General features: G+C 43.9%; 1 protein-coding gene and 1 long non-coding RNA gene across 2 annotated transcripts; one reads left to right on the top strand and one right to left on the bottom strand.

The window, feature by feature from the left end:
• Positions 1–1,556: 1,556 nt before the first annotated feature.
• LOC111816675 lies at positions 1,557–11,001 on the bottom strand. Its single transcript, XR_002821027.1, has 3 exons — positions 10,911–11,001; positions 2,791–2,844; positions 1,557–1,582 (listed from the first exon to the last, which is right to left on the bottom strand). It is a non-coding gene; the product is annotated as an uncharacterized LOC111816675 (long non-coding RNA).
• Positions 11,002–11,111: 110 nt separating this feature from the next.
• On the top strand, positions 11,112–12,584 carry Scand1 (SCAN domain containing 1). Its single transcript, XM_004630872.2, has 2 exons — positions 11,112–11,210; positions 11,318–12,584. The coding sequence occupies exon 2, from the start codon at positions 11,371–11,373 to the stop codon at positions 11,908–11,910; it is 540 nt and encodes a 179-aa protein (XP_004630929.1). The 5' UTR covers positions 11,112–11,210; positions 11,318–11,370; the 3' UTR covers positions 11,911–12,584.
• The last annotated feature ends 672 nt before the right edge of the window (positions 12,585–13,256 follow it).

The following is a 13,256-nucleotide window of genomic DNA, read 5'->3' as shown; positions in this document are numbered from 1 at the left end:
GGGAGGGAGAAGGAAGGAAGAGGGGAGGGAGAGGGAGGGAGGGGAGAGGGAGAAAAGAGGAGGAGAAGGAGGAAAGAAAGCAGGCAGGAGGGAAGGATAAAGGAAGGAAGGAAAGAAGAGAAAACCTGAAACAAATGATAATCTCAGTGAATTCAGACCTTAGTACATTTTAAAAAGAGATCAAAAGACTAAAAATAAGATGAAAGCAGAGCTGCAATCATTCAAAGAGATTATGAGACAACTAGAAGAAATGGCAGATAACAGAAAAGAAATGCTTAAAAAAATTATATCAGAAGTAGAGGTCAGTTAAAAAAATAATAAAGGATAAAAAGATGGGGTTGCAAAAAACAAGTGTAAGAGTAGGAAAAAATGGTTTAAAAGGAGTCATGAAATAAAATAACTAAATAAATAGTTGTCTGGCAAGATAGCTCAGCTAAGTGCCTGCTTAGGCAAGTGCAAGGACCAGGGTTCGATCCCTGGCAACACATGTTGTGCCAGCCCTGCCCCCAGGCACACAGAACTGGAGACAGGACATGGTGGCACACGTCTGTAATCCCAGCGCTAGGGAGACTGACACAGGAGAATTGCTACAAGTCTGAGCTGCTTAGAGATAGATCCTGTACCAAATACATAAAATATGTTTGTAAAAAGAAATAACTAACAAGTGATAGAGAAGACTGTAAATAAATGGACTCTAATTTTTATGGATCTAAGTTTGATCATTTTGATTGATACTGAATTGTTTGAGAGAGGTCTATGTAACTCAGGCTGGTCTCAAATCACCCAAGTGATTTTTGTTTTTAAAACAAGGTTTTGCTGTGTAGTCCAGGCTGGCCTACTAGCTATGTAGTCTGTACCAGTTTTGGATTTGTAGTCTTCTTTCTTTGGCTTCCTGAGTGCTGGGATTACAGATATGTACCATTATGACCAACCATACCTTTAAATTTTAAAACATCTTTCAAAACTGATAACTAAGAAACAAGTATAAACATATTTAAAGATATAAAAGAACCTAATAATAATAATTAAGGGGGCCAGGGAGATAGCTCAGTAGAGTAAGTGCTTGCCTGGCAAGCGCAGGCTCCTGAGTTCAATCCTCAGTACCACAAAAAAAAAAAAAAAAAAAAAAAAAAGGAAAACTCACTGGTAGGGCCGGTGAGATAGCTCAGTGGTTTAAAGTGCCTGCTTATGCAAGCTTAGGCAAGCTTAGGCAGGCTCAGGGACCATGGTTTGATCCCGGCACCACATCCCATGCCAGCACCGCCCTCACAGTGGGCTGAGCTGGCCACAAAAAAAAGCAAGCAAGCTAGCTCACTGGGAACCAGATTTGCAATAGAGTAGAAATTGGTGAAAAGAGAAAAGAAAAAAATACAGAGGCCCCTAAATTTATAGCACCCAAATCAGTATAAGAATTACTAAGGTGCAGGGACTGAGGTTCAATCCCCAGCGTGCCTGCCAGCCCTAGCCGGGTACATGCTGAGACATCCATTGAGACTGGGTATGGTAGCCGCACCTGTAATCCCAGCACTTTGGAGGCTGAAAACAGGAGGATCACTATGAGTCTGATCTGTGTAGTGAGACTCTGTAGACCCTGTACTCAACACACAAAGAAAAAAGAATTACTAAGGACTGAGTTAATTATACACATAGTCAAACTAGCACTCTGAATCAATTATCCCAGCTCATACAACACCAAAGATAAGCCAGATCTCCATCCCAAGACTAACCATACGTGTTAAAATAGGTTGGCAAAATGAAGGTAGTAACAAAGTCATTAGAGAAACTGGAGCAAGCTTCATGGACCTAGTACTTAAAAAACAAGAACAAAAACAGAAAATGGAGTGTCCAGCACTGGCGACTGAACCCAGAGACTCGGCATTGAACCACATCTCCAGACCTTCTAAAAAATATTTTGACAAAGGGTTTTGCTAAATCATTAAATTGCCCAGGCTGGATTCAAATTTTTGATTCTACTTCCTCTGCCCCGCAGAGTGCTGAGATTACAGGTGAGCACTACCACACTGGGATCTCTAGGGACTTTTAATCTAAACTTTCTTCTTATCTAAAACTGCTTCCTCTTCACTGTGATTCCAGCCGACCTCCTGGAATAAAGTGTGTGTGGTGAAATTCTGAAATCGCAAAATTATTTACTCTATTGAAAATATGAATTTTTGTTTTCCTTTGTTTTGTTTTGTTTTGTTTTGTTTTTAAGTGTCTTGCTATGTTGTCTGGGCTGGTCCTGAACTATGTAACCTAGCTCTGCCTTGAACTCTTAGCAGTCTTCTTGCCTCGGCCTCCTGAGTTCTGGGAATACAGGTGTGTGCCACCATGTCGAGCCTTGAAAATCTTATTGTTGCTCACAAGTAACCTAAATTAAATTTTTCTATTTATCAGGAGGCTGAGACAGGAACATCACTGGGAGTTCAGGCCCAGCTGAGAGGCTACATAGTGAGCTCAAGGCCAGCCTGAACTATATAATGAGACTTAAAAAACAATGCAAAGTAACAATCGTTTGCACAGTTATGTGGGGAAAGTAGAACCCTTACAAGTCACTGGTGAAAGAGTAAAATGCTGCAGCTGCCATGGAAATAGTATAGTGGTTCCTCAAATTTTTTAATATAAAATTACTCCATGATCCAGCAATTCCATTTCTAGGTATATACCAAACTCCTGAAAACAGACTCAGATAGCTAGCTATACACGAACATTCATAGCAGTATTATCCACAATCACCAAAAGGTAGAAAACAACCAAAATGTCCATGACAAAGGAAAAAGGGGAAATACTTACCGTGTTTTTGATTTTGCAACAATCCGTCACCTTTTGACATCTTGAAATCTTAATCTACGAAGTTCAGAAAAATGAAAAAAATATATATGACTATTACTCAGCCTTACGGAGTATAAAGAGTATAGAAGGGGCTAGGGAGATAGCTCAGTAGAATAAGTGCTTGCCTGTCAAGTGCAAGGTCCTGAGTTCAATCCCCAGCACCGCAAACAAAACAAAAAAAAAAAACCAACCAAAAAATTCTGAAACATGAAGTAAGTCAATCACAAAAGGGTTAATTTTTGCACATTGGTTACATCCAACAAGTTAACATCTCTAGACCGCAATAAAGTGTCATATAAACTCAAGAATGGCTTTCTTTTTTTGCCCCACCCCAAAAATGGCTTTTAAAATGATGTTGTTGGGGGCCCAGGGCTAGCTCAGTTCTTTAAGTGGCAGCTTCCACAATGCTGGCAGCCTCAGTTTGCTGTAGTTCGATCCCCACAACACTCCAGCCATGCAAAAGTGCCCTGAAGGCATTCAAGGAGCAAAACACACACACAAAAAAAAAATTCCTTAGGGGGGCGGGGAAATGGCTCAGTAGAATAAGTGCTTCCCTGGCAAGTGCAAGGGCCTGAGTTCAATTCCTGGTTCCTGCCAAAAAAGAAGGAAAAAAAAAGGAGAAAAATGGAGCCGAGGAGATGGCTCAATGGAATAAGCGCTTCCCTGGCAAGCTCAAGGGCCTGAGTTCAATCTCCAGTTCTACCAAAAAAAAAAAAAAAAAAGAATTATGCTTGGTTTTTGGGGCTGGTGAGATGGCTCAGTGGTCTAAAGCGCCTATTTGGAACAAGCTCAGCAAAGCACAGGGACCGCGGTTCAATCCCCCAGCACCACATGCCAGCCAGCCCCGCCCCCTGGTGGGCTGAGCTGGCCACAAACACACAAATAAATAAATAAAAATTAAAAAAAATAAAAATAAAAAAAAATAAATAAAATGATGTTGTTGGGGCCGGGGAGATGGCTCAGTGGAATAAGCACTTCCCTGACAAGCGCAAGGGCCTGCCTAAAAATACCGGGTTCTGCCTAAAAAAAAAAAAAAATGTTGTTGTTATTGTTGTTCTTTTATTTATTTTTGGCAGAACCAGGGATTGAACTCAGGCCCTTGCGCTTGCCAGGCAAGTGTTTAATCTACTGAGCCATCTCCCTGGTCCCATTATTTTATTTTATTATTTATTATTTATTTTTTATTGTTGTTCTTTTGAAACAGGGTCTCACTATGTAATTCAGGCTGGCCTTGAGCTTACCGTGTCGTCCAGGCTGGCCTCAGACTTGTGAGGATCCTCTTATCTCAGCCTCCATGGTTTTTTTTTTGAGGCAAGTCTTGCTATGTAGTCCAGGCTGGCCTTGTATCCATTATATAACTAGGCTAGTCTTAAACTTGCAACAATCCTCCTGCCTCAGCCTCTCAAGTGCCAGAATTACAGGCATGTACCACCATGCCCAGCAAAATTTTTATTTATGTATTTTTGCTTCTGGGGATTGAACACAGGACTCTGTGTGCACTAAGCCTATGACCCACCACTAAGCGACACCCCAAATGCCCATGATTTTTTTCTTAAAAAGATCATGCATATAACTGATGCATTCAGGTATAGTAATACCTTGGTTCATAACTGCTTCTGTGTGCAACAATTCAGTTTTCAAACAAAAGTGTTCAACAAAATTTTGCTTTTATTCACAAATTCTACATCAGGCGACAAACACAACTGTGGCCATCTCCCACACACAAACACAATCAGGGCTATCCTGCCCCATGGCTATCCTATTTTAAAAACCTAAGTGCACATTCTGTCACCAGCTATTTCAGAGCCACTCTTGTGTGACTGTCACGATTCCTGGGCTCTGAAAGATTAAATGACTACCTTAAAGCTATACCATAAAATAATTTATGGCAACTATATCTGTAATATCCTTCTGTCAGAAATAACCTAGGTTCTCCAACAGCTAAATGGCTAAATAAACTGGAATATCCATACCATGGATAACTATTCAGCAATAAAAAAGAATAGACTAGGGCCAGCAAGATAGCTCAGCGGACTAAGCACCTACTTAGGTAAGCGCAGGGACCAGGGTTTGATCCCCCAGTATCCCATGCTGCGATGCACCCCACCCCCCACCATGCCCACTGAGCCAGAGGTCAAGCCTGGGCACGGTGGTGCACGCCTGTAATCCCAGCCCTCGGGGGGCTGAAAACAGGAGGATCACTAGGAGTCTGAGCTGCACAGTGAAACCTTGTACCAAATACATACAAAAAAGAAAGACTATTAATATGCAACAGCCTAGATCAATCTCCAATTATTCTGAGTTTTAAAAAGCCAATCAAAAACTGTTTGAAGGGGCCTGCCTTAGCTCAGTCTTAAAGTGGCTGCTTCAACAAAGCAGTCAGCCTCAGGTTGCTGTGGTTTGATCCCCACAACTCAAGCCAGCCAAACCTGCCCTGAAGGCATTTGGAGAAAAAAACAAAACAAAACAAAAAAAAAAAAAAAAAAACCTGTTTGCTTGACATACTGTATGAATTGAGACAGTGTCTTGATATATAGTTCAGGCTGACTTTGAACTCACTACATAGGCCAGGCTGGCCTCCAACTCACGGCGATTCTCCCGCCTCAGCCTTGTAAGAGCTGAGTTTGCAGCTGTGTGCCACCATGCTTGGCCTTATACAATATTTTGGGATTTAAAAAAAAGTTTTGTTTATATGATACAGTCTCACTACATAGCTCGGACTTGTAGTGATCCTGTCTGAGCCTCCCCAACACTGGGATTACAGGCGTGTGCCACCTATCTGGTTCCTGTGGCTGGCATGGCAAGCTCAGGGTTGCTGGGCCTGCACAGCATGTGGTGCCAGGGATTGAACCCCGGGCCGTGTGCATGCTAGGCAGGTGCACAGATCACTGAGCTATCTCCTCAGCCCTACAATATTTTTGAATGACAAAAGTATACAGATAGAATATAGACTAGGAATTGTCTGTGTTAGCAAAGAGGATGGAAAGAAAAATGGGTGCAATTACAAAGAAATGTCAGTGCTGTCTGGTGATCAGTTCCAGATACTGATTGACTGTGGTAATAGAATCTACAGGTGATGAAATTGCATAGACCTGCACACACATATGCATACAAACAAGTACATATAAAAATAGAAAATTAACCAAGTACAGTGGCACATGCTTGTAATCCCAGAACTTTGGGAGGCTGACATTGGAAGCTCAAAAGTTCAAGTACCACCTGGACAAATTAGCAAGGCCCTGTCACAACAGCTATCTTCCCCTAAATCATAAAAAAAAAAAAAATTTAAAGTTCATGAACTAAGGTACCACTGTACATGTGCTCTCTTCACAACTATTTCCCCCCAAAAAAAAACTTAGTGCATATTCTGTCATTAGATATTTCAAAGTCATTCTTGTGTGACTCTTACTATTCCTAGGCTCTGAAAGATTAAATGACTAATATTATAAATGACACTGAAAGTGTAGCCTAGGCTGGCCTCGAACTTGTGGTGTTTCTCCCACCTCAGCCTTGTGAGTTTTAGAATTACAGGGCTGCACCACCCTACCTAGCCTCTGTCACAAAATTTTTAAATAGTTAAAAGAGGCTGAAATGTAGCTTAGTGGCACAGCACCAATAGGTTTGATCCCCAGTACCATCAAATAAATAAATAAACAAAGCAAACCAGCCTGGAAAACCATAAGAATAAAGTCTATGAATTAAACCTATGTCTATTTCCCACTGTCTCAGTTACTTTTCTCTCACTCCTGGGATAAAATACCCAGCATCCAGAACTAAGGAACGCAAGGTCTGTGGAAGCTTCAGTCCATACTTGGCTGGTTCAAAAGGCAGAGTGGCACATGGCAGAGGGCAGCAGTTCATGGTGGCAGAAAACAGCAAAACAGAAAGAGCAAAAAGGGAAGAACAGCAGCAGCAGCAAGCCTCTCTCTGTACCAGGGTAGATGTAGCACTCACACCCATAAGCTTGCCTTGGATCACGAATTAATCACAAACTCTGGAAGTGTACTCCATGACTGCATGAGGCTTTAGGGGGACAACTAGGCACAAATCATAATGCCCACTTTTGATATAGTACTACAGTTATGCAAGATGTTATAACTGGGGAAAATTGGGTGAAGAGTAGGAATGACTTCTCTGTACTATTTTCTCAACTTTCTATCAATATATAACTAATTCCAAGTAAAGCTTTTAAAAGTATCAAGGATTCTTTTCCACAGCCTCCAGCACCAGCATACCATCAAAGACACTAAATTAAAAAAAAAAAAAACTTTTGAAAGAGTCTGAGAATCATGTTGAGGTCCCCCTTCTCAGAGATGGTCTATGAGCCACACTTGTCCTCTTTCCTTTAATCGCTACTTTGGGTTCACTGGGAGACAGATCTTGTGCTGGAAGCTAAATGATATAAGATGAATGATTTCTGATCCCTTCTCAAAGTGATCTCCCTCATAAAAAGTCTATTACGAAAGCATTGGAATAAGCGTCAAAAGATTTCTGCCCTCATTAAAAAAACTTACTATAGTTTTTTTAATCTTTTTTTTTAAATATTTATTTATTTTTATTTATTACATTTATTTATTGTGTGTGTGGCCAGCTCAGCCCACCAGGGGGCGGGGCTGGCTGGCATGTGGTGCTGGAGGATTGAACCGTGGTCCCTGAGCTTTGCCAAGCTTGTTCTAAGTAGGTGCTTTAGACCACTGAGCCATCTCTCCAGCCCCAACTTACTATAGTTTTGATGTTGGACCAATTCTTCAAATTTTGGCATGCTAACTTCTTAATCTGCAAAATTCAGAAGAGTGGAATATATATGTATATTTAAAATTTAATTTGGGGGCTCTACGTGGATTTAAGGATATACATAAATCATCTGAAATTGTACACCAAACAACTGCATTTCTTTTCTGGAAAAAAATATTTTTTTTTCTTAGATTCTGAGAACTTGCTAATCCATAGAGTGTTTAGAACTGAATTAGATTTTCTTTCCATTTTGAATGCCCTTCCATTCTGACATTCCATAATTTTAATAGAGCTCTGAGATCGTTCCCTCCATCTCTATATTCTATGATTCCAATAAGGATGGAAGAAATGGACCAGAGATCCAACATTCTATGATTGAAAGTACTGTAAGACTCCATTCCTTTTCCCAAGAAGCCAAGGATCAACTTTTAAACACAGACCTCTGTGACGACTTACTCTCCCACCAGCCTTTCAGTCTCATCTCTCACCTCTTCTGTAGATCCCACCCATTCCTCATCTAGTCTGCAGTTCACACAAAATTTTCCTCCCATTTATTGTATGCCTTTGCACAGGCAATGATAGTCTCCTTCCTCATGAAATGGTTCACAAGGCTGGCCAAATAGCTCAGTGGATTAAAGCACCTACAAGCCCACACAGGGGCCTGCAAGCCCACATGCACAGGGGCCGGGGTTTCAGTCTCTGGGCCTACCGGGCCAGCTGCCCCCCTCCCCAGAGCACGTTGAGATTGTAATTGAGACGGTGTGGTGGCAAGTGCCTGTAATACCAGCACTTGGGAGGCTGAAATCAGGAGAATCACTACGAGTCCAACCTAGTAGTGAGCCCCTGAACACCCTGCAGACCCTTCCCTAAAATACAGATGAAACGGTTCACAACACCTCACTCTTGCAGTAGAGTGTGGTGTGTTGCCTTGGTGGCAGGAAACTGCTACTACAGAGAGAATGGGACTACTGGTTCACTTAGGTAACAAACTCAGTTGTGAAGAGGCTGGGCAGAAGGTCTGAAGCCTGCAAGTATAATCAATACTATGAAAAAGTAAACAAACACTAGGACCCTCTTGTCCTGAGTCTGAAAAGCAAACAAAATATTACCTCTAAGGAAAACAACTTGAGAGCAAAAGTTAATAGTGTTGTTTCAGTGGACGACGGGAAGAGGCAGGGGCAGAGGACAAGTGGGGCAGGGTATCTGGTCTAAAGGAAGTCTCAGCCGCAGCTGACTACTAGCTAGCAGGAATGTTGAGTTCAGACTGTAGCTCTTCCAGTTTTAAAAAAAAAAAAAATGCATGCAAAAATCTCCCAAGTTTTACAGGTCAGCAAGTAAACATTAAAGATTCACTCTGATGACTTTCAACATTTTAGAAACTACTTCATGAGGATCTGCATTGATTTATTTGGGGCAGATATTTTACAAGAGGGTAAGCTGGGGTTTTTTGGTTTGGTTGTTGTTTTTTAAAATCAGGGCACCTGGTATGTTGATGGTTATCAATCAGGTCCATTCATCTGGCACAAAGCGCAAAGGAACTTCAATGGTTATACAAAACCTTTCCTTTGGGGCCTCTGTCTGTCTCTCTGAGCTCAATTTCTGAAATGAGACACAAAATTTGTGAAATGAGATGCAATCATTTCTGAGAGACAAAAACTGTGTGTCTATTATATGAAAAGAGAGTAAAATACTATTTACCAAAGGGCTGTCAGAGCTACACTTGCATCATCTCTTCAAAGTCTCAGACTAACCTCTATGACGTAAGTTCTGTTATATCCAGGTTTCTTTTTTTTTTTTTTAACTTAACATTCTTAATTTATTTATTTCTTTTGGTGGTACCAGGGATCAAACTCAGGACCTTGTGCTTGCCAGGCAAGCACTTATTCCACTGAGCTATCGCCCCAGTACCCCATATACCCAGGTTTCTAATTTAACAGATAAAAAAACTCCACCTCAAAGAAGATAATTTACTTAATAAAGACAGCAAACTTTTTTTTTTTTTTTTTTTTTTTAAAGACAAAGTCTCACTATGTAGTTCAGACTGGTCTCAAACTCCTGTCAGATCCTCCTGCCTCAGCCTCCTAAGCACTGGGATAACAGGAGTGGGCCACCATGATTGGTGTCAGCAAACATTTTACAAGCCTCTTCTTACTAAGAGCATCATTTAATTTCCTAACAGCTCTGAGGCAGGTACTATTATCACCAGAAACAGTAGGCCAGAACTATTCAACAAAAATACAAGCCACATACATAATTTAAATTTTCCTACTAGCTACCACACCTGATGGTGCTGGGGGGAGGGGAGTGTTGAGGTAGGAGGATTGCCATCTGGGCTACACAGCTCAAGGTAAGCCTGAACTACATAGCAAGACCTTGTCTCCAAAAGCAAAAACAAGGGCCGACCAGATAACTCAGAGGATTAAAGCTCCTGCTTGCACAGACGCAGGGACCAGGGTTTGATCCCCAGCATGCTGTGCTGGGCCCACCCCAGGGATGCACTGAGAGGTGACTGGTGGCACATGCCTGTAATCCCAGCGCTTGGGAGGCAGAAAACAGTAGGATCACTATGAATCCGATCTATGTAGTGAGACCCTGTAGGCCCCATACTAAATATTTTTTTAAAAAATAAACGAAAACATTTCTAATTACTGCATTTTAAGTCTTGTGAAATTAAATGTATTTGCCTCAGTACATATAAAATATCTTACTCTAACATAATCAACTTGAAAAGGTCAGCTAATTTACACTATTCCTTTTGCACTAAGACATGTTTGTTTTACTACAGTTCATTTCGCGATTCGGACTAGCTACGTTTCAAGGGACAAGCCATTTACAATCCATTTACTAACCCTAACTAACATAAAAAGTTACCCAACCAACTGCCTGTCCCTTGGCTTCAGAGGACACCCAAAAATTAAGAGCAAAGAGCCCTGAACATTTACTTTGTGTTTAGGCAGTGTGCTGAGGAGCTATACACGTATTTTGTCCTCCTCGAAACAGATGGGGGCCACTCCCTTCAATGTTTGACCAAGCAAATAACCAAGCAAAAATAACTTTTTGTTCTGAGAGAGAGCCTCACTGCGGTTCACGACCATCCTCCTGCCTCAGCCTTCTCAGTGCTGGGATTACAGGCTTGCGCCCTCACGCCCAGCTAAGAGGAATTTGTTAAACCGGGTTCTCTCCAGCCTCCGGCTGCTGTCCCAGGGCACTGGCCGGCCCCAACAAGTCCCTGGCTAGTCATGATCCTCCGCATTTATGGAAGGCCTGGCAGGATCACGGTAATGGCGCGCGCCGGCACAGACAGGCGCCGATCACCCGCGAAGAGAGTTCCGGGACTTGAAGTCTACGTGGTCAACCTCAGGTTCCTCCTTCAGTGCCTCCGCCAGCCTCGGCTCTAACTCAGACTCAGACTCTGCCCCGCCCTCTCACGGAGCTCAGGGTCTCAGTCTTTGAAGAGTCCCACCGAAAGCGGAAACCGACCCGCCTCGCCGCAGCGGGCGTCACCGCCTGACGCAACTGGCGACCGCTAGGAGGCGCCGCTTCCGGGAGCCGAGGTGCCGCTTCCGGGAAGTTGTGCGCCGACCTGACCATAGAGAAGCCAGAGGCGACTGCGACTTCCGGTCGCTCTGGGCGCTCCGCCTGTGAAGGTAAGTTAGGCGCGCCCTCGGTCGGTGCCGAGTCGCCTTTCGTAAGGGTTGCATTGGTTCTGTCCTTCAGTAGGAAACGTTTTTCTCCTTGCCCCGCTCCCGCGCAGACGCAGTAGTGAGCCCTTAGTTGCCGGACAAAGAGTGACGCCCAGAGCTGGTCATGGCGGCGACAGAAGCGAGCTTGTCGACCACCGGGAGCTCTGCGGCTGTACCGCCGGAGCAGCAGGACAGAGCCGGCGCGAAGTCAGATCTTGAAGCTAACTGTGCAGATCCCTCGACCCCAGAAGCCTCCCCGCCTGCCCCCGAGTCCTGCAACCCCAACGCCGAGATCCCCGAAGTGAAGATTACGCCCTCCGCCGCGGCTTCCGCGGTGCTGGAGCTGCCCCTCAGGCCCGCACCCCTGGGTTCTGCGCCGCAGGCCTCAGCCGCCTCGCGCTCCCCGGCGGGCCCCAGCGGCTCGCGGCCAGGCCCCGAGACGTTCCGCCAGCGATTCCGACAGTTCCGCTACCAGGACGCGGCCGGACCCCGAGAAGCGTTCCGGCAGCTGCGGGAGCTCTCTCGCCAGTGGCTGCGGCCAGACATCCGCACCAAGGAGCAGATGGTGGAGATGCTGGTACAGGAGCAGCTGCTGGCCATCCTGCCCGAAGAAACGCGGGCCCGGCGGCTCCAGCGCCGCGCAGACGTGCGCATCACCGGCTGAGCTGAACTCAACGCTCTTTGGACTGGGGCCATGATGGGTTGGGGCCAGAGGCTGGCACACCACCCCGTGTTAATGAAAGAGTTTTGACAGCCGCTGTGGTCTAATGTGTATTTTTCCTTTCTCCTTTCTTGGATTTATGTTGTTGAGCCTATTTCCCATCCCTGTTCTGCCTGGTCGGGGCCTTGCTAGACTGTTGTGATATTAAATGTTGGCTAGATCTGGGCCATCCCGTTGCCATACCTGTGAAGGTTTTCTCTGGGGCTCCCAAAGACCCACTTCGATTTTCTTTGATTAGTGGAAAGCTGTGTTCTGAAGATTACAGTCCAGTGAGTTTCTCTGCCTTTTACTAGCTACATTTTGAAGTTGTCATCTATTCAGGTAGGAAAACAGCAATACGAAGTAGTTGTGGGATCCTGCAAGCAAACTATCTGGGTTTCTTAAAGTGTTAACCTGTCAAGTTGTTTCATCTGCCCCTTGCGTGCACGCTTTCAAAGACCCAAATTATGTGGCCATTCTGATGCTTTACGGCTCGCTCTTACAGGTATTGTTTGTGGGCTCTAATATATGGCTGTAGACTTCCACCTCCTTCCTTGCCAAAGTTTAGACTTTGGGTAGGGATTAAATAAATGATGTGAATTAACAAGTAATGTAAATTTTTGAAAGTACTGATTTTTAATTGTCTCCCGCAGGCTCCCTCATGTTTATTCATTTAAATCTCCATAACTGCTAGAAAGGGAAGAAGGAATTTTTCAAGTAATATAGACTACCTATGAAATCTTAAAGGCTGCTCTCCCTGTGGCCCAGACCAATCTTGCTTACATTGTTTGCAATATTCAAAAACTAAGCAAAGTTCTCATTACTAACCATGAGCAAGACAGGGTTTCTTGGGATTCTCGGCAGAATTTGCATATGCCTCTGCAAAAAATACTTGAAAGGTAAAAGAAGGCTTTCTTTAAAAGGTAAGGGTAGCAAAGTCGGTGGTTCATGCCTGTAATTTTAGCACTCTGTAAAGCTGTTGCAGGAGGGTAAATTTAAGCCCAGTTTGAACAATTTAGCCCATCTCAAAAATTTGAAAAGGGTTGGGAGGGGCAGATAGCCCAGCAGTCTGATCGCCTGCCTGGCAAAGCGCAAGGACCCAGTTTGATCTGCATGCTGTGCCACCCCGGAACCCCAGGCGCACTTTGCAGGCCACCAAAACCAGGTGTGGTGGTGCATGCCTGTAATCCAGCACTGGGGAGGCTGAGGCAGTAAGATCATTAAGAGGGGCCAGGGAGATAGCTCAGTAGAATAAGTGCTTGCCTGGCAAGTTCAAGGTCTTGAGTTCAATCCCCGGTTCAAAAAAAAAA

The sequence above is a fragment of the Octodon degus genome, unplaced genomic scaffold, assembly GCF_000260255.1.
Source record: "Octodon degus isolate 3935 unplaced genomic scaffold, OctDeg1.0 scaffold00037, whole genome shotgun sequence".
In the NCBI taxonomy this organism is placed as follows: domain Eukaryota; kingdom Metazoa; phylum Chordata; class Mammalia; order Rodentia; family Octodontidae; genus Octodon; species Octodon degus.
Note: the sequence above shows the minus strand (reverse complement) of the source record. Positions and strands in the feature narration are given on the sequence as shown.